The sequence below is a fragment of the Vigna umbellata genome, chromosome 8 (genome assembly GCF_029865625.1).
Source record: "Vigna umbellata cultivar VRB3 chromosome 8, Vumbellata_1.0, whole genome shotgun sequence".
Classification (NCBI taxonomy): domain Eukaryota; kingdom Viridiplantae; phylum Streptophyta; class Magnoliopsida; order Fabales; family Fabaceae; genus Vigna; species Vigna umbellata.
In genome coordinates, this window is record NC_142172.1 from 45,576,436 (window position 1) to 45,596,910 (window position 20,475).

General features: G+C 36.3%; 4 protein-coding genes across 17 annotated transcripts; all 4 read right to left on the bottom strand.

Annotated features, from left to right (window-relative positions):
* Positions 1-1,031: 1,031 nt before the first annotated feature.
* On the bottom strand, positions 1,032-5,490 carry LOC124839985 (mediator of RNA polymerase II transcription subunit 21-like). Of its 10 annotated transcripts, none has more exons than XM_088096758.1 (8): positions 5,433-5,490; positions 5,267-5,338; positions 5,157-5,166; positions 4,867-4,924; positions 2,724-2,978; positions 1,794-1,871; positions 1,617-1,668; positions 1,032-1,343 (listed from the first exon to the last, which is right to left on the bottom strand). In XM_088096758.1, exons 5-8 carry the CDS (start codon positions 2,931-2,933, stop codon positions 1,261-1,263), a joined length of 423 nt encoding a protein of 140 aa, XP_087952884.1. In that variant the 5' UTR covers positions 2,934-2,978; positions 4,867-4,924; positions 5,157-5,166; positions 5,267-5,338; positions 5,433-5,490; the 3' UTR covers positions 1,032-1,260. The 10 variants fall into 10 exon arrangements, with proteins under 10 accessions (XP_087952884.1, XP_087952885.1, XP_087952886.1 ...); XM_088096759.1 differs by having other exon boundaries at positions 4,867-4,932; positions 5,433-5,487; XM_088096760.1 differs by lacking the exon at positions 4,867-4,924 and having other exon boundaries at positions 5,433-5,485.
* Positions 4,994-9,238, bottom strand: LOC124839981 (putative splicing factor 3A subunit 1). Of its 5 annotated transcripts, XR_015781620.1 has the most exons (7): positions 9,170-9,238; positions 9,006-9,048; positions 6,417-8,662; positions 6,013-6,302; positions 5,433-5,842; positions 5,267-5,338; positions 4,994-5,166 (listed from the first exon to the last, which is right to left on the bottom strand). XR_015781620.1 is itself a non-coding variant. In XM_047315936.2 (4 exons), exons 3-4 carry the CDS (start codon positions 8,580-8,582, stop codon positions 6,033-6,035), a joined length of 2,436 nt encoding a protein of 811 aa, XP_047171892.2. In that variant the 5' UTR covers positions 8,583-8,662; positions 9,006-9,048; positions 9,170-9,238; the 3' UTR covers positions 5,834-6,032. The 5 variants fall into 5 exon arrangements, 3 of the variants coding, with proteins under 3 accessions (XP_047171892.2, XP_087952880.1, XP_087952881.1); XR_007028977.2 differs by lacking the exon at positions 5,433-5,842; XM_047315936.2 differs by lacking the exons at positions 4,994-5,166; positions 5,267-5,338 and having other exon boundaries at positions 5,834-6,302.
* A 3,110-nt stretch (positions 9,239-12,348) lies between these two features.
* Positions 12,349-14,455, bottom strand: LOC124839983 (Tetratricopeptide repeat (TPR)-like superfamily protein). The gene has a single exon (XM_047315940.2). It carries the CDS (start codon positions 14,438-14,440, stop codon positions 12,833-12,835), a length of 1,608 nt encoding a protein of 535 aa, XP_047171896.2. The 5' UTR covers positions 14,441-14,455; the 3' UTR covers positions 12,349-12,832.
* Positions 14,456-15,042: 587 nt separating this feature from the next.
* LOC124839975 (beta-glucuronosyltransferase GlcAT14A-like) lies at positions 15,043-19,962 on the bottom strand. The gene is made up of 4 exons (XM_047315929.2): positions 19,042-19,962; positions 16,191-16,266; positions 15,994-16,109; positions 15,043-15,895 (listed from the first exon to the last, which is right to left on the bottom strand). Exons 1-4 carry the CDS (start codon positions 19,523-19,525, stop codon positions 15,381-15,383), a joined length of 1,191 nt encoding a protein of 396 aa, XP_047171885.2. The 5' UTR covers positions 19,526-19,962; the 3' UTR covers positions 15,043-15,380.
* Between the last annotated feature and the right edge of the window lie 513 nt (positions 19,963-20,475).

Below are 20,475 nucleotides of genomic sequence, written 5' to 3' on the forward strand. Positions count from 1 at the left end.
AGTTCAAGATTCTGTCTTGGGAAAGCGAAAGAGCCACCAACACATGGCAGCTGAGGGTGCTGGGATAATCTCTGCCGCAGTGTCTGGCCTAAATAAGTTTTCCAATGATGGAAGCTTTATGCAAGATTTCGTTAGCAAGATGAGTAATAATTTTGATGGCCCTCTTTTGGAAAGAAGTGCTGAAGTAAAGAATGAGATGAGTGCAAATCAGTTGGCAGCTAAGGCTATGCAACGTCTTTTGAAGGGAAAGCATGAAGAAGCTGAAAAACTGATGGTAAAGCATAAAATAATACGATGGTGTCTTTTCTAGACTGGTTGCATCTTATAGTTTTTGCAGTTTAAACCCGCACATTGTGTTTTTCCACCCTCGACCATATTACATATTATGTGCCTGTTCAGTGTTGAATTTGACAATAGTGCTATTAATCTATTCCTTATTACCAGATTAGATAAAGTAGAAAAAGCCAGAACAAACTGTTTTCTTCGGGTTTCAATGTTTGCGATTATGGTCCTTATTCCAGAATTAGGACAGACTTTTCTCTGCTCCCAGTGCCTTGAAAATAACTGCCTTCATGGTTGCTCTGATGTCTGCTATGTTACCAAGTTTTCTTTCCATCAGTATTTGCTACTTGTTATTAAAATTCTTGTAAATATTGCTTCTTACTTGCCCTGAAATTGGATATTTTTTCTGAACTTCTCGTTCATGTTTTGTATGGTTTTCTTCTTGGAAGTGGAATTTGTTAGATGGTACTGGCGAGGAGTTGAAAAACTTCTACTTTTGTATGAGTACATAGTGCATTATCTTTCTTTGCGTTTTGCTTTGGGAGGAGGTGACATTAGCCTTGTTAATTGGCTCCATAATAATAGTTTATTTTAATGTAATTGATTCTGAAATTCTTGAGATGTTGATTCTCAATGTTAAGTTGTAATGATCAATGCATAGTCAAAATCCCTTGATTTATAGGGATTAAATATTGTAATTACAGCATGAAAATCCTTTCCTAGTAATTGCTATTTACACAGCTGTGATATAGAAGTAAACAAATGGATTTTATTTAGGTAAATATAAGGAAACAGATAATGTTCGACATATTGTATTTATCGTTCATTTACAGAAACATATCCTTCTAGTTTGTTGATTATTTTGACATATCCTTCGCTTGGTTCCCTTGTGGCAAAATATTTCCTTAGTAAATGTCTCACTAATTTAATAACTTAAAGAATTGGAATGGACTCACTCTGATCTAGTAATGAAATAGCTTAATTGTCATCTGGTTTCTTCAAGTTCAAACAATTATTTGATGCTTGCCTAAACAGCTCTTGAACCAGATTCAATTCTTTCTCTGACACCAAGAACACACAAAGTGTTAGATAGACTCATACATTCTCAAGGAATCCCAAGTCCAAAGCACATTACAGCAGCATTTTCTTTTGGAACAATACGTGAATGCAGATTACAGATGCATTACATATGCATGCAATCCTTCACCGAACTACTTATGTATATATGAAAATTGTGCCGCAGGGCACCTTTTTCTGGGAATCAAAATTAAAACTCATTTTGGCTATTTAACAGGAATTTACAAATCAGAACTAAAGCTGATGGTATTACATACCTGCAGCTTCCAACTGCTTTTGAAGTTCTTGTCCTATTGCATCATTTTCAGTCTGGAAGGCAAAATGCAGAAACAATGTAAAAGCATAAACACGGTTTGTAACAATTAGATTACTTGTTATTAAGTTCACCACTCAGTCACATAAAAAGAATACTCAAGGAGGTGTGAGTTACACACTTGTAGTTCTGTTATCCTCTTAAGCTGTTCTTCTTCACCTGACTCGGATATTGGAAGAACTGCAACCAATGCATCAAACTACAGAAAAACACATATATGTCAACCATCCAATTATGAGTGATCAAATAATGTGACTGAAGGCTCAATAAATAATGAAGTTCAGTATCATATAATAAAAAAATATCTAATCCCAAGTCCAATTGTGCATGTTATCCTCTGAAACAAACACACAATTGGAATACTGGATACCATACCTGGTATCTCTAACAATCCATCTGCTTTTATTCAAAGGTAACGAGAGAATTTTTCTTCGAGAAACAATACCATATGCACCCATGCCAATCTTAGAATATATTAAAGAAAAAATACTTCAGAAAATTAAGATATGTCGGAAACCTTTTTCTTTAGTTAATGGAACTTATTAAGGATATATTTAATGCACGAGGACAAGAAATTTCAACAATTAAATCAAGAATGAAAGGCAATTCAGAGACCAAACCAAACCCTCTGGTCAGGAATTTTAAGACAGAACTAAATACAAAAAGGTAAAAGGGACTGTAATTCAGAGAATTCCCATGATAACGAATTTCTTAAAAACGATGAAGAATAAAACTGAATTGCAGGAGCACTAAAGAAAATAATACAATATAGATGATAAAAATAACTCATAATAAGTCTTAAAGTTGTAAGACCCAACTCACAACTAAAAATAGTTCCTCTGTTCTGTATAAAATTTGAAGGAAAGACAGAGTGACCAGAACAGCAGAAGAACAGCAGAAGAACAGCAAAAGCAAAGAGAGAAAGTAACAGTAGAACGAGCGCCAATGGCAGTGAGTTTTGCGATGCCAACAATTGTGAAGCTATGACAACATTAACAACTAAGCATGATATACTAACTTTCCTTTCACTATTGACTAAGATGGTACATACCTGCTTTGCAGCCTTCACTAAAGTAGAACTCATCAGCTTTGGCTGCTCTGAAAAATTTGTCCCCTCCTCCTCTGTAGGATGTGCTGATGGTTCAGGATAATTTGGTGACAGTCGATTAGGAGGGACATCCCTTTGCAACGTACCAATGGTATTGAAAGTTAAATGTGCAATCAAATTAACCTTTTCTTGTAATTGGGAGATTATATCCATTGCAACTCTGTGGAGGAACTTTTACGTGCTAATATGTACCTGCACCTTAAGATTTGCAAAAACTTTATGTAAACTGGTCAAGGTCTAGGTAGCACAAAAAAATGTTAAAAAAAAAACTAGAAATGACGTATAAGAAAAATTCAAAATAAAAATACACCATGAATTATTGTTAACATCAGGAAAACGCACACAAAAGGTAATGAAATCACGGTGATATTCTTAATTTAAAGTTTAACAGGTATTACAAAGAGACTAATTCAGTGTCCGAACATGGTAAGACTAAAAAAAAAAGTATCAAACTGGGATGGGATCGAGTTCATATGAAGAAAAGAACAAGTGCGAATGTGTTATAAGAAAATACTTGAGAGAAACAAAGCAAACTGAATCACACCAGACTAGCAAATAGGTTGATGACAAATAAATGGAGCCAAAGTAACCCAAAAATAAGGGACAAACAAACCCTAGTGAAATTCGGACATTTTTGGTGTTGCAAACTCAGACATAGAATCACGAGTTTAACAGGCTAGTCGCGAGTTTGAAGAACAATGATTATTCCCCAGAACGGGTTTGAACACTGTTGTCCAAAATATAGTTTCTGATTGGTTTGATGAAATGAAGTGATGGGATTAATAATAAACGCGATTCAAGATGAAATTAGAAAAAGAAACCCTCACACAAGCATGAGTAACCTAAGAAGAGAAAATCACCTCGTTGTTATTGGTAACTTCACTTTCTTCTATTGGTAACTTCACTTTCTTCTACAACTGCTTACATCATATACTTTTCTTTGTATGTATTTTCGTCTTAATCCCACACCGATTTTCTTTTTTAATTCACCTTTTTCTGCTTCTTCCAAATTATTTATCTAGTTATAGATTTAGTATTTTATTTTTCAAGGTAGATAAATTAGTCATTTGCATAGTTATTTCTACATTAAAAATAAGTCAACATTTAGTATGAATTTTTCAAAATTCATTTTTTTATTATTGAGAAAATTTAACTCAATTTATTTAAGTAATCAAATTATTCAAACAAACTCCAAAAATTATATAATACTAATATTAATTAACTATATACAGTAAAATATTAAATCACCATTCCATGCAAAATATATGAATATATGAATGTTTTTATACGGTATTAATTTTTGTCAATTGAAAACATTAAATTTTGTAAAATAAACTTAAGAGACAAAAAAAAAATCAGTAATAGAAAATGAAAAAATTTCAAAAAACTACAATTCCCAAATTTTATAAAAGCAATTTCTAAATATACCAAACATGTCCATTTTTCTGAGTTAGCAAAAACAAGTTTGTAACAATTTACAAACATTTTGCAAGAATACAACATAAATTAAATCAAACTGTCATTATCAGATCAAACCATCTGAAAAACAACGAGACCGGAAAAACAACGAGACCTCATTAATAGTTAAATACTCTCACCCCAACTGGAGGCATTCAAATCTCATTTATAGCATAAAATTACCCATCGCAAAAACAATACCGTTCGTGAGAACAGTTTGTTCTAACGCTGCAGACTGTATTACTTCATTACATAAAGATTGGTATAATCGATTCTAAATCTATTTTCTTTGTTGAGAATGTTTGGACAACTAATCTGACATCTCTTATCTTAAGGGGCTGTATTTTTTCAAGAAGGCAACTATCTAAAATTAATGCTTACCAACTATATCAACAATGTTCATCTCATTTACGGCAAACGGATGGAGATGGAACTTTACTCGGCCCCTAAGTATCAACACTGACGTTTTCCTTAGAGTAGTTGGGATCTGGTAAGGCTACAGAAAGGGGATATCATAAGGTTATTGTAAGAGACAACAATTCTCACAGTTTAAATAGAAACAGAAGTCAAATTCAATATCTTTATCCATCAATGCCGTTTCCCGGGAGCTTGTTGCAAGCAAGCTTACCAGTCTCCAACTTGTGAGTCTGTCGAGAGTCACACATAGGGGCTCCGATGAGGGGATACTAACAATCTCACAAAAAAAAAACGTAAAATTCAGGCCAATGGGGGAGGATGGAGGTAAAAAGAGGGAAGAAACAAATGCACAATTAAATAAAAGCTCCACCAAATAAACAATGGCAGAATAAGGATGACCAGATAATCTTAATCATTCAGTGGCAACTTAAACATAGAGTTTCCTAACATATCCCAAAAAAGATGAACACGAGAATCGGTGCCTTCTTTAAAATACCAAACCTGGTCCATTCTGCAATAAATTGGCAGACAGAAACTGCCATCAGCACAAAACTTACAAGATAAAAAGTGAAAGATCACAACAGCACAGAAAAGATTGATGACCATTCTACCTGCGCATCATCTCATTCAAAAATACATCAGGCTAAGCTGCACAGCCCTTCCCACAACTCCAAGTAGAATTTCTGTTGTGACAAAACAACCAAATCAAAAAACAACCATCCCAACCACTGCCATAAATAATCTAGGTTAAGGACATAAACAACAAAATAAAACAACCTCTTGACTAGAACCCAAACAAGATACCCCAGCTAAAGGTACATAAGCTCTCAGCAACCAATGCCTTTCTAACCAACTGTCCAACAGTGTCCTTGTACGAGAAAATATCCAATATATGGCAAAAACCTAAACACTAGGAAGAAGACAAAATGAAAAGAAAAAGAAAACACTAAATCATCACTTCACGGTGATTATTGCAATACTGAAAATGAAACAACAAACAAAAAGTCAATATGTAAATAATCCCTCCCTGACAGCAAAGAAACTTCCCAATTAAAACAAAAATACTAAACTGAAATACAGAAGAAAGCAATAATCAGTGATGCAAATAATTTGAATAGAGCATATTAGATTAAAGGAACTCCACTACTTCCCATTCCCTCAAGAGAGAAGCGCCAATGTGCCAAAATCTGTATTCCAGAATTAATATCAGTCTTCGAGAAAGCAGTAAATACTTCAAGATGTCTCAAAATACAATAAATCTAATGTATTCAACATATAATTCATGAAATTAAGTCATGTAGTCTATCAATACTATAAGAGTCCATATGCCTTACAATAAGGCAAAGATTACAACAACCTTCTTCATCCGCGACAATCTCATCTCTTTCTACCACCACGCTCTCTTAAGGTGAGAGTAAGTGTTTCACCTCCACCAAGATTGTAATGGGCAAGTGACATGTTATCCTTGAGAAAGCCTGGTTTTCCGCTCAATTTCTGCTTATTAGCAGGAAGCTGAATCTCCCCGGCAATTTTTTCCTTCAAACTACCAACGGTTTCAGACAAAGATTGCACTGTAATTTCCAGAACTTGTCCCTTGAGATTTCCTTCATCAACATTAGGAACAGATACCAAGATACGAACAGGTCCCTACAGTCAATAAAACAGACTGCCAGTTAGTATACATAAAATAGCACTAACGCTACACATAATGCTATATAAACATTTGACAAAATAATAATTGTTAACTGGGTCGATCCATACAGGATGTTGAGCCAGAAATTGATCTTCAGGGATCAGAGCAGAATCGTCAAGCTTCTGCCTCTTAGGTTCCGGTTCTTCTGGGAGTGGGGGAGGAGCCTCCTCTGGTGGTGGCGGTGGTGGCACTCCTTGTGGCAAAGGTGGTGGATGCATCATAGGCATAACTGATGGTGGAACAGGAAGAGGAACATAAGGTCGGGGAACTGGAACAGGAGTAAATTGGGATCCTGGTGGTGGAGGTATTTGAAATCCTTGGTTATTCAGATGCATTGATGGAGGCATTGGGGGAGGTTGACCAGCCATAATTGACTGCTGTCCAGAAGTCATCTGCATTGGAGGAGGAGGAGCTGGCCGAACAGATGGCATCATCGAAATGACAGGTGGCCTGGGTGGAGGAATTGGAAGTGCACCACTGTGAGGAACAGAATACTGGACAGGACCACGAGGAAGATTTAAAGCCAATCCAGGTGGTGGCGGAAGTGGACGAACCGAAGGCATACCAGGTCTTGGAGGAGGTGCAGCAGGACCAAGAAAGTTCTTGGCTTCATTATTAGATGTATCATTTTGGTCCTCGTTTCCAATATTCTGTGACATGGCTTGGTTTGCAGTACGCCCAATACTACCTGTGTGACCATCCCATATAACCTGCTTAGGTTGCTCGTCATTTATTTTCTCAATCTCTGCCTTGACAGCATTGGAGACCTCCTCTTCGGTGGTACCAAATATATCAGGACGGGTCCGGGCAAGTCCAACTATGTTTCTTGAAATTTCATCATCCGCAGCCAAAGTTGTCTCTCGAATTTTGGCAAACATCCTTTCTTTTTGTTCTTTGTACTTGGGATCGATGAGAGAAATTCGCATATGTTCTGACATTTCGCTAATAGGAATTAGCTCACCAGTGATAGGAGAAACAACGAACTTGGCTGAATCTCTTTCTGCGGGAATCCTCTCCTCGGGTCTCTTCCAGTTTTTAACAATTCTCATTGGTGGTTCAGGGTCTTCAGTAACTCTGACTTCATTTTGCTTCCCGTCATCTGGGTCTTCCAAACTAGCAGCTCTCATGCCCTCTTCAACAAGCTGAGCCTCCTCCTCGTCCATTTCCATTTCAACCTCCTTTTCAGGCTCAACAGTATCATCTTCCGTGGCTGACACCTTGCTTCTCCTAATAACCACCTCAATTGTCATTGGAGGAGGTAATTCTTCATCCTCCTCATCAACAAAATCTATTGTTTCAACCACCACAAAATCATGCCAATCAATCATAGCCATTTGTATTCTTTCCTGTTCTATCTCATCCTCGGCCTTTTGTCTAGCTTGCTCTTGTGAACGCTCCCATTCCAGCCTATTCACACACCTTTCAAGGACAGTAGTCATATCAGACACACTCTTCTTCAGCTTCTCTGTCAATCCCTTCGGAGGCATCAAAACCTTCGAATATGCATCCGCAAGGGAAGTAAAAAACGTAAACATGCTGTGGGTCGGCTTCAAAAAGTGGAACTGGGGATTATTGACTTCCCTACTTGTCAACCCTGTCAAAAAAGATTTCCCATTTCGAGCCACAAATTGTGCTGTAAGCTTTATAATATCCAGCTCTTCACCTGTAATTCCTTCAGGAAGCCGAACAGTATACTGTTCTGCTTCTGGGGGTTCAAGTACTTTCCTAATAGGTTTAAACTGGGCAGAAACATCGAGCTTTTCTATTGCTGCTATGCCATTACTATCAGGGACAGGGGCAGTTGGAGCTGACTCAGGAATAGCCGAGTCAGCAGGCTGGGAAGGAGTTTGCTGCCCTGATGATTGATTCTGAGCCCGAAATTCAGCCAACCGATGTTGATAATATGCATGATAGGGATCTGATGAGTTAAGGAAATTGAACTTGACATTACCCGTGTTATTTGCAATAATCCTCTTTTCAAATTCTGGACCATTTTTAGCCACAAACTGGGACGTTTTATCAACAATGGTCCTAATATCTGGAGGAGGGTGTATAATTCCAATGGTTCTTGTGTGGGTTGCAACTGTTGCTGGCACTGGGACAGAAGCCGAATTTGATTTGTTCTGCTCCTCATTGGAAGTCCTCTCCTCAGACACTTGAGACTCAGGAAGAGGACCTAGATTTCCATCAGCAGGAGGTGCAGGGAGAGGCAATATAGGTAATGAACCTAACATGTTGCAAAACCCTAAAACCCTTCAAAATTCAGGTATTCATAAAAGTGAAACAAAAGAAACACCAAACCAGCTTCTTGCTCCTGCAAATAAAACAAAACTAAAAAAATGTAAAAAACCACACTAAGTAAACCTAACGAACTCGAGAAATGGGCAAAGAAAAGCACGCAAACCATGATTTACATCTAGAGTTAACTGAAAAAACATTACAGAGTATTCAACATAATAATACAAACCATAACAAAAGAACATATTCTTAACGATGATGATAAAAATAAATAAATAAACGATGCAGATTGCGCTACTGCACAGATGCCATTGAAAAAAAAATAAGGGTTAATTTTCATAGAAGGTTTTAAAAATTGGAGTTCTGCGGTCCAAATCGAGAAGTTGCGAGCAAAACAAGGACAGAAATCTCTTGCTTACCAAATTTTTCCTTCCGCAAGAACCAAAGGAAACTAAATCGAATCTGACAAAGGAAAAAAACAGCGAGGGAAGAAGACTATGAAGTTAGTAAAGAGAGTATGGGTGGGAAAGAAAGGAAGGAAAGAAATGAAGCAGCAGAACACAAATTGAGGAGAAAACCTTACTGGAGCAAAAGGGTGGGTGGAGATCTTTCTCCTCAGACGGAAACTATTCCCTCAATGCGCAGACTGTGGGCTCTTTAGTATCAAGCGCGTCAAGAAACGGTTTCTTTTGTGGGCTCGTTGTGGGCTGGGCTGCACATGGCCCAAACATTCTAACTGCACTTGGCCCAAATACAAATATTAAAATTACTAACCCCAAACACACACCTCCGTCCAGATAATGTGCATTTGTATTACATTAAAATAATATAATTTTGAAAAAATATATAAATCTAAAAGAACAATTTAAAAATATAGAGAGATTGACAATGAAGTTTTACAAGATTGTAGAAATTTTTAAACAATCAGAAGCAACATGATAATTTAAATATATTGGGCTAATTTAATTTGGTTGACTATTAAATTGGTGAAAAATGTATTTGTTTTAGGTACCGAGTTTCTAAAATAAATGAATAAAGTTTAATCATTCAGGAGGTCCCTATTTTTCGAGGAGAATCTCAATTTCGTCCTGTTCTTTTTCGGTTTCTTAATTGGGTCCTAATTTTATGAAAATTGCAACAATTGGGTCCCTACCGTTAAATTGGACCCAACGGCGTTAGTGTGTGGTTGACGTGGCACGCTGGATTCCCTTTCTTAATTGACGTGGCACGCGCTGGAATGAATGTTTTTAATTGACGTGGATTAATGATGTGCATTTGAGTAGATTTCAGGACTAGTAGAAGGTTATTTAGAGGAATTTAAGATTTTGGAAGTTTTCCCTGTACGAATACACAAAACGGTGTGTTGTCCGAGATCAAGGAATATCAAAAATCAAAATAATGAAGAATCAAGGTTGAGGTCACTGATGTAGTTGGAGGAGAGACTACACCTTCGACGTGTCGCCGAATTCAACGCCTCCCCCAACGTCTTCTTCCCATCCACTGCATTTTTCCATCTCCTATTTCACAAGGGGGCATTTTTTTAGTCTGACGAACCCTCTTTCTTTCCTTTTTTTATGTTCTCCTTTATACATATTAATCATACCGCCACAAATCATTTTATTGCTTCGTTTCTATGATTTTATCAATTTTAATTGCAGGAAAGATATTTTTCAAAATTTTGAAAGGTGTGGTACTTTTATGTCTTGTTTTGAAAGTGTTGTTAGATGCCGCAAATGAACCATGTTTCATTTTCTAATTTGCAGCAATTGATTTATTGAAAAATGCCTTCTTGTTTTGTTTCAGGTTCACAAGGAAGGCAGTCATGCAGATTTCCAGTTTTTTAGCCGTTGATGTTGTTAAAATGACTGTAATATTATATACTTTTGGATATTTAAGAACTGGTGGTTAGTGTTTGGTTCATTTTTTAGATGTTATACTTGATTGGAGTTGGAGTTAATAACTTATTTGACAAAAGGTAAAAGGAAAATTGGAGAAAGGATGTTAACCACCGTCCTTTGTATTTCTCTGCATTGTTTGCTTCCGTAATAAGTGAATGAATAGGGAAGCATTGGAGAAGCGGCAATGTTAAGGCTACTTATTGTGTTCCTAGTGGCAGCACATGACACTACATTAGGGTTTCGTTTTAGGGATTTTGGGGTTTCTGATTTTGGGTTGAGTATGAAGAAGAAGACCTGCGTTTTGTTCTTGTTTGTGTTTTGTTTTGATTGAATTGAAAAATAAATAAAAGGAAAAAAAATATAACGTATATAAACTTTTAAAATGAAAAGTAATCAAAAGAAGTAAGACAACTTTTAAAATGAAAAGTAATAAAAAAAATAATAAAAAACTTAAGGCAACTTTTAAAATGAAAAGTAATAAAAAAAAATCTACTTTCTTCTGTAATGTGTCAGCCACCTCAATTAAGTAACCGACTTAGCGTGCCACGTCAATCACACACTAACGTCGTTGAGTCCAATTTAACGGTAGGGATCCAATTGTTGCAATTTTCACAAAATTAGGATCCAATTGAGAAACCGAAAAGGAACAGGATGAGATTCTCCTTGAAAATAGGGACCTCTTGAATGATTAAACCAATAAGTAAAGGTTGATAATACTTTATTGAAGCAAATGGTAGAGAGCCTTATATATGTTATGACTATAAGACTAAATGCAAGTTTGGTTAGTTTGACAAGTCACTTTTGTGAAGCATCCTAAACACACTCATTTCTTGCAAGCCTATTATGGTATATTTGCAGAGAACACAGAATCAAAAATTTTCGACAAAGATTGATGAAATGAAAAGTTATTTATTTATACTGACATTAACTATGCAAACGATCTTAAAAATATATAAAGAGTGTATTTGGGTATGCTTTAAAAAAAATAAAAGATAATGCGATTTATGAGACATTAAACAAATAATCAGTGGCAAACAATGTTCATAATGGTTACATTATGAGCTTGACTGATAAGAATTTTAAAACATTTTAGATTATGTTAGAAAAAACTGGTATATTTTGTTAGAAGTAGACCTTAAGTCTAATTCAATCCCACAAAACCAGATTGTAGAGCGAGATTTGCATTCACTTATAAATTATGAATTGACCTGTAGTTAAGATGTAACTTTTAACATATTTTCTGATAATAATTTTACAATTAAATTATTTAAAACTCAATCTTACATTAAAGAAGTAAACACTGAGGTTTCATTTTTTGAGAGATTTACGAGCCAACAATAGTATTGAGTTGAATTATTACAACATAGAAAAACATTTAATAGGCATGGACAAAAAAGTAGAAAGTTTCCGAAATTTACAAAATATTGTGGGCATAAAGAGAGAGATTATTGATAAAGTTAAAGTGTTAAGATTAAAGACATTTTGTTTATTAGTTTCGTTATTTTAAATGTGTTGTTCACTATCACATGTGTTCTTAATACGTTACGTGCCATTGTTGTCTATCATTTAGTTTACTAACTCTAAAGGCCTATAAATTTGACTCGTTTTTGGTTTCAATAACACAAAAATTGCCTTTTAATTTAATAACTATACCGTAATTTTATGGTTTTGTTTGAATGAATATTTTGTAATTTTATGGTTTTTGAATGAATTTTGTCACCAATATTTTTCTTGATCTTTGACGATATTAACAACTAAATGTCAAAATTTGTAAACTTATATATATGCACACAAAAAGAGTTTGTAGGTAGTTGCAGAAGAAATTAAACTCGATTATAATTTTGAAAAAATTAAGAAAGAATGATGCAGATGAATCTATTTATTAATGATATAAAAAAAAATATCCCTAGGAAGTCAACAATGCCCAAAACTAGCCAACTAGTTTTGTATAAATAAAGGATAAATACTAAAATTCATATTTGCAGCGCCTCCTTCATATTGTATGTTACAGAAATTAGAAAGCTAAAGTTGTTTCTGCCTACAAGGCCTCCTGATAAAAATTCCTTTAATCAAATGTTACAGATGGTTCTGTAGATCATAGGTATCCCATATGAATTGCCCTTGGGAATCAAGGGAAACCTGAAATTTTCAGACTGTGTGATGCACAAATTCCTTCTCAAGAACCCCATTCATATATAAATGTCTCCAAATGATATGAAAAGAATCTCTCACACACTGTCGTACAAGAACATCATATCCATCTCCTGTGAACAAACGTTTACCAAGACAGGCAGACAAATATCTCAAGATCACATGAAAATTCCTGATATATTATGTGTGCCTTTTTGTCAAGCAACCAATGGAGACTTCCTGAGTTTATCAATTTTCAAAGCAAAATGCATGGCAATATGCTCCATCCTCGCATCAACTAGAGCTTCCTTCAAGGTGCTGAACATTTTGGCCGGAGGCCGGATACCCATATCTAACATTTCTTGAAAGTACTTACACGCTTCATTTAACTTACTTTCATGACACAAGGAACAGATCAACGTGGAGAACATGTGCATTCCAGGAAGAATTCCCTTCTCTTTCATCTCATCCCAAAATGCCATCGCCATATCCAATCTCTCTTCATTACAAAACATCCTCACCATGATCTCATACGTGCTCACACTCGGCTCACACCCAAACTCGCCACTCATTCTGTGAAAAACCGAGCAAGCCTCTTCAATCCTACGACCCTTTATAAGATGATGAAGTATAATATCAAAAGTTCGAGAATTTGGACCAATCCCACACTTTTTCATCTCTCCAACCATCCTATACGCATCATCCATACGCAAAGACCAGCAATAAGCCCCAACAACAGCATTGTAGGTGGGAGCCTCAGGTGCAAAGCCACTAGCCTTAGATGCCTCAAAAAACTCAAGAGCTTGGTTCAATCTCTTATCCGAACCCAAACCATTAATCAAAGTACAATACACATGGGGACTAGGCCTCAGACCCTTAGCTTTCATCTCATGGTACAACCCAATGGTTTCATCAAATTTCTTAGCCTTGCAATACGCATTGATGATTATCCCATACGCAACAACATCAATCTGAAACCCTTTATCCTCCATTTCCCTACACAACTCATTGAGTTTGATCAAGTTCTGCAGATGACTCCACCCTTCTAGCAAAATGGTGTAGGACTTGATATCGGGGTCCAACCCTAAATGCCGCATTTTATCAAACATCTCATGTGCCTTCTCAACACCCTTGGATTTACACAACACGTCGATCAACTTATTGAAATCCGATACATGCGGCTTCAAACCGTAACGCTCCATCTTCTCAAATGTCTCGGTTGCTTCCTTGACCTTCCGTGCTCGCACGTATCGCCGAGCAACGAGGGCAAAAGTGTCAGAAGTCAGCAACTTTCGTTGCTTCATGTCGTCGACCAAAGTCCAAATCAATTTGAACTGTCTGATCTTACCCAGTGCTTCGATCAATGCGTGAAAGGTCTCTGTGGTGTGTTTGAACTCGCCTTGCTTCTCGGCCCAACGGAAAAACGAAAGCGCCAGGGTACCGGCATTACTGAGTTTGTTCAAGACCTCGAGGACGAGCTCCGGCGAGGGATTCACCACAACAGCAGCGAGAGAGGCAGCGACGGTGGAGTCCCGAGAGTTGGATAAGATTCTGCAGATTGCTTCGGCGTTGGATGTGGACCTAGGTTGGGCCGTGTGGAAGGCCAATGTGGTGTGTTTTGGAGACCCGTAGGAAAATTGGATTGTGGGTTTGGGGTAATGGTGGTGAAAATTTGAACTTGACGAAGGATTAAGGGATATTGAAGAAGATTCCGAGAGGGGAAGGAGGAGATTGGAGATGAGGAACCTTTTGGATGATCGAAAAAGCGCCATGGAACCCAACACTGATTGGGATGTGGCACGTTTTATGCTACCCAGCATGAACATATCTATGCCACTGTAAATTACGTTCGTTTTTTCTTTGGTATATTCGGAACATCAAATCGATTTTTACTTTCTACTAAATAAAACTATATTAATAAATAATTTCTATCCATTTTAACTCTTCTTCAACTCTGCTAAACAACTTTATTTTTACCTTGGTGTGTTTTCTTTATCACGGAAGACACAAAGAACATTGAAATTTAAGTCCAACTATACGAAGGATCAATCTTACTTTTTATCCAAAAACTTAACTTGCTTTTTACCCAAAAACTTAAGTTAATGATTTAATTAATCTTTTATCTATATATAATATTTTATTTTCTCATTTTTATTCAATTTTAAAACTTAGATTCACGTTTAAATTCCCCAACAAATATATTATGACATGGTTGATAGATAATGTTATTTTGTAGAACGTGGTTAAGGTTTCAATCTCAATCCCGTGTTTATAAGAAAATTTGTGAAGAAAGATGAGACTTTCCTTAAATGGTTAGATAGATTTCAGTATTTTGAGAAAGTAGTCTTTGAGTTCTAAGAAAGAGATATTCCTGATATATTAAAAAAAAATAGAAAGTACAATAATGGGGGAATGGAAAATGACAATATCTAAAAAGAATGAACTTTTCTGTTCTGATCGTCCAGAATCTCTATGATAATGAGGAGACATACTGCAGGAGGGAATATCCTCCCACTGATGTAAGGTATTGGAGGATCCACCACAAATATTAAGCCTCCAAAGCCAAAGAGCTTAAACATATATTCCCTTCCCACTACAACTCTGATGTGTTGCTATCAAAACTCACTAATAAACAATGCTATGCCTCCAATATTGACATTACACTTGGGTGACCAAAGAATGTGTTTTCTGCAAATGGCAATTTCTACTGTGAATGGTGGTGCTTAGACAGCACAGCTTCCTAAATGCTTCTATTCTCTTGTCTATTCACCGACATTGATTGGTCTGTGAGTTCCAGCCATCAAGAAGGTTAGAAACGGACCCTTGAAGCTTCTTAGCCTGAGGACCTGGTTTTACAATATTGACATCACCCCATTGGGAGCACGGATCCGCCCACCAGCTCCTCCGCCCAGTGCACCACACTCCTGGAGTAGCTCGATGGCTACCACGATGGAGAATCTTCTCATCAATCATGTCCAACACAGGATTATTAAATTGAAACTGTCTTGCAAAAGCAGCTCCACTTTCTACCATCTGATTGTAAGCGGAAGCATTAAGGAAGAGTGGTTCCATCTTTGGAGGATCGTCCCAGACTATATATCGTAAGTTCCCATTTACTGTTGTGTTCTTGAACTCTGGCGCATTGCAAATGACTGAGTGAAAGTAGCCTTCTTGAGATAACTTCACATTTGTAAAGTACATCAGTAGGGTTCGAGGTAAATTGTCCCAACCAAAAATGCAGAACTCCAGAAAGGGCCTGCTCAAGATTACCCATGGCGAACCTGCATGCCAAGAAAAGCATTCAACATATATAGGGGGGAACGAAAACCCTGTAAGACATGTATTGTGCTGCACAGTAGGCATGAGATAAAAGATTTGCCTGTGAAAATTTTGAATGCGTTTGGAGTTGCCCTCTTTTCTGTAGCTTGAAAAATTTGACTCTTTCTTGCTAAATATAACCCCGGGTCAACTACAATAGGCTGGAATCTATCGCTCCTGCAAAACCAAATAAATTATGTAAGGCCAACTGAATAAGTGAGAAAAAGTAGCAGCTAGAATTAGCATTAGTTTCCATACTCTTTCCATCCAAGGTCACCAGTGTGCTCAATGAAATTCAGGTCTCTCCTAACTGAAGAGAAAACGTGGGACAGATCTGATAAAAGATAAAGGATGTGGGTCAGTAACTTTGTGGAGTAGGGAAAGAAGGCATACATCATTCTAAGCTGAGAGTATGAACAAAAAACTGAGAACTCTGTTGACCTTAAAACCAGAAAAATTATTCAGTGAGCAAATTTTAGAATACTAAGTATTTCTTCACTCAATAACAGTATAATGAATGTAGATGTTCTTGTACAGCAACTAAAATAATATATAGAGAGCCCATAAAGACTTCCAGCCCTACCAGTAACAGAGGAATCCCAATGTTCATTTTAATCAACAAGGCCATGAACTGATGCAGAATACATTGTTGCTACTTGCTAATCTAGAGGCCAATGATAATCTACAGTCAAACTCAGTTTTAGGATCAGACAGCCTCGTTGACTCTACAGGATTATGAGGGTTCACTTGTAAAACATGAAATGCCTTGGGAGATTCTATGATAAACAATGTGTCTGTCATCGAATGCCTCACGATCTCACATACTCGGGCATCAAAAGCCCCTCTCTGTGGCTACCAACATAAAAACTTGTTTTTTCATCATACCCCCTTATATTATAAAATCAATTTTTACTGTCACTTTCGTTGTTCTTTCTTAACTGCTACACTAGCACAAGTGTCACTGGTGATATCTCTAAAGATCTTTCATGCAGCCCTCAAATGATTAAGATCTTATAACTTATAAATATGTTGCAAGCACCTATTTGAGACATGACAATACACGTGTCGTTTTAGTTACTTCTGATTATGCTTACTTGCTGTAGACATGACAATTTTCGTTGTTTAATCAAAAGCATAATGGAAAGTGATGAAAGTCTGAAACTAAAATCTAGATAACTGTCCATTCCCCTTAAAACACTTTAGAGCCAGTTTACTTGAGGAAACGTTTTCTGTTTTCACTTTTAATTACAAAACTGTAACTCTGTTTCGAATCTATTTCTTATTTTAAAAGATTCGTACAGGAAATGGTGAACAAAACCTCTTTTTTTTTTTCTGTATACTGTACAGATCTTTGAAAACAGGAAACAAATTGAAAACAAGGTGATAATTTTGAAAAGTGATAAACAAAATAAAAACAGAAGACCATCCTTAGTGTCTAAGAATTAGTTTGCTATTTGTGGCAACTTTTTTTGCTTGACTATTTGACATCTGAACTATGCTAAATCATATCCTCTGCATAGCAGTCAGACTAGCTGTTAATTCAGCATTCGAAACTATATTCCACCTTGATATTCCACTTCGTAAGGATGCTTAAAATTTTCCTCCAACTAGAAGCCCATGCTCCAGTCCTATTAGATCTGTATAACAAGATCAGTATTTCAATTTATCAATTCATGAGTCAATAACAAGTCACATGCAATCAGAAGAATCGACTTGATCCGTTATCAGATTTTGCAATAGTGAGCACTTTAAGATATTTAACCATCTAAGGCATGAAAACAATCTCCAGCTGACCAATCTCTTCCGTTTGGAAATTAGTGCAAAATCTTGGCATGAGTCCAAAATGCATTCACAAACTGATTCAAATCAACAAGGATAAACAAATGAAGTGACTTCAAATTCCTAAGACCTAAACTCATTTACTAGCAACTGAATTCTTCTCACCCCAGTGATCCCTCTTTTCAACTGAATACCCTTTTCTCCCATTTGCAGCTCCCTCACCATTTATGTCTTGGCTTCATCTCCTGCTGCTACCACAAATTCCTTATGCATGGAAAACTAATAAGATGGAAAAGCTGTCTTTTTAGTTTATTATCTAAACATTCAAAACTATATAGCCTAAAAAATGGGAGGCTCTAGGTAAATTTTAGATTTCATTTGAAAATAAAAAGTAGAATCCAAAATGACACTTGGACAGGCCTCTGTTTAATCAATCTGTAGTAACCAATCTGATGCGAAGATAATTTCAGCATTCTCTTAAAAGAATAAACCTTAATCTTCAGTATTACTTACAAGAACAAAAAATCAATACAGAAAGAAATCTCAAAGCAAGAACTCGCAGAAAGTATTATTTAGCCACATGAAAGCAATATTATGCTAACATCAAAGCAATTGCTCAAACAGAACTTATAAAACTTCAAAACAAGGCATTAAAATTAAGACACCAAAAGAAATTCAAAAAAAAAATTACGAATATTTATACTCAAATATATAAATTCAAGCTGATCATATCAGAGATTCAACGATAAGACACCATCTACACCTAATCTGGGATAAGCGAAATTAAGGTCAAGCTCGTCGATTTGAAAATTAATTCTACAGAGAACAAGCTTGTAATTAATAATGTATCACAGGTTTCCTAACGGAATATTTGGGAGTTGAGTTGTCGAGGATAATAATTAAAATGCAATAAAATAAACTGTCAGATTAACATACAGTTAATGTCTTAATCTTTTTGCTAACTTTTTTATTTCCCTTTCCTTTCCCTCTGAAATTCCAGCCTCACGCATCTACTAAAAACAAGGGAAACTTGAGAACAAAGGGTGAACTAAAGGAACAGAAAGTGAGTTTTTGGACCACTGAAATTGCACAAACTTTCCTTAAGTACCAAGCAACTAGTTCTTAATACTGGATCACTCAAAATAAAATTCATAATACTGAATTACCAACTAATCGACCCACCAAACCCGTTTATTTAATTCCTTTTAAAAGACAATTTGATTTGAATACTCCTCCAAATTTCCAACCATACAACAGCAATCTAGGTACTGACTCGTCAAAACACAGTCACAAATCAAAGAAGCAAACAGAAAATATCAAACAGGCATACCATCCGGTGTGATGAGAGGATAATCCCGTGCACTCAAAGTGATGAACCAATTCCATCCGCTATCCAATTTGAGCATAATGGCTGCAGCCCGGAGAGTGATGGCCACATTGGAGGACCCCAAGTAGGTGACATAATCAGCCTTTCCAACCACATCAACGTTCCCGAAAGCACGAATGGCCGGCACCGCCCTCGTGGCGGCAACCAGGGCTTTTCTCTCCTCGTCCCTGGCATCCTTCCCAAGATGGAGGAGGTACCTATTCCTAGGATGGTAAACTGCCAACAACAAACGCAAGATCCGGTCCTTGTCTTGGTGTCCACCAGAGATAAAGTATGCAAAAGCTGGAGGGTAGTGAGAGCCATGCTGAACAAGGGAAGGGAAAGCCTTAGGAGAACTAAAAGCAGAGAAAGAGGACATCAACAGAACCATGAGAGATAGCAATGCTGCACTGAATAGAGTGAAAAGCCATTTCCTGTCAACTCCCATAGCCACTACTGTGTTCTCTAACTTGGTGCTGGGGCATATGAAGATGTGGCTTGAAAGAAGGGATTTTGAGAACTGGGTCTGGCTTTCTAGACTCTTCTCGGTAAAGGGTGGCTAAAGATCTTGGCTTTTCCTGGTTTGGTGATGATGGGCATGGAAACTGTTAAACTAACATGCATATAAGAAAAGGAAATGGTGATGGTGGACAGATGGAAAACCCGGATCAGAAAGTTCCAAATTTTTTGCAGGTTTTAGCTATTCCAGTGCTCGATTTCGAATCCCAACCATGTAGAGAAGAGCGAGTGTTGTAGAAGAGAGAGGGCTTGGAAGTTAGATTGGTTGTTAGGTGCTTGGAAAGAAATGGAGATCACGGATTTGCTCTTTCCTTTCTCTTTTCTCTATTCAATGATGATGATCCTAAGATTCAATTTCCTGTTTATTTAATTTTCAAGTAATCATCACAATGCGTAAATTATTATATATAAATATATAAATGAAAAAAAGAAAGACAAAATGTGGACAAATTCTACAATTTTTTTGGTTAAAGGGTGATATTGGTGATTCGGTTATACTGTGGCAAATACTTGACTGTTTCTCTAACGTAAGCACGCCTGTCAGTTTTTTTCTTTTTTTAATTCAAACATCAGTTTAGTCATAATATCTCGGGATGAATTTATATTTATTGTCAATTAACATTGATTTTAAAGTAATTACCATAAAAGATTTAACTATTAATGATAATTTTTTTCTAATTTATTAAGGAATTTGTATATTCACAAAAAAATATGACATGTTTTTAAAAATAATTATGAAATAAATTAATAAAATTATTATATATAATTACTATAATTATATAATACATATTTTTATATTATAATGAAATTTATATTATTAATATATTTACTCCATCTAATATAAATACTAAAGTGTCCTATCTAATAAGATTCATAAAT

Coding starts and splice junctions, on each gene's coding strand:
- LOC124839985 (XM_088096758.1), bottom strand. CDS start 2,933: ATGGATATAATCTCCCAATTACAAGAAAAGGTTAATTTGATTGCACAT. Junction 1,669..1,793: donor AGAGGATAACAGAACTACAA/GTGTGTAACTCA, acceptor TTTGCCTTCCAG/ACTGAAAATGATGCAATAGG. Junction 1,344..1,616: donor AAAGCAGTTGGAAGCTGCAG/GTATGTAATACC, acceptor TCTTGGTGTCAG/AGAAAGAATTGAATCTGGTT.
- LOC124839981 (XM_047315936.2), bottom strand. CDS start 8,582: ATGTTAGGTTCATTACCTATATTGCCTCTCCCTGCACCTCCTGCTGAT. Junction 6,303..6,416: donor AATTTCTGGCTCAACATCCT/GTATGGATCGAC, acceptor TATTGACTGTAG/GGACCTGTTCGTATCTTGGT.
- LOC124839983 (XM_047315940.2), bottom strand. CDS start 14,440: ATGTTCATGCTGGGTAGCATAAAACGTGCCACATCCCAATCAGTGTTG.
- LOC124839975 (XM_047315929.2), bottom strand. CDS start 19,525: ATGGGAGTTGACAGGAAATGGCTTTTCACTCTATTCAGTGCAGCATTG. Junction 16,110..16,190: donor GGTGACCTTGGATGGAAAGA/GTATGGAAACTA, acceptor TTGGTTTTGCAG/GAGCGATAGATTCCAGCCTA. Junction 15,896..15,993: donor CGCATTCAAAATTTTCACAG/GCAAATCTTTTA, acceptor CTTGGCATGCAG/GTTCGCCATGGGTAATCTTG.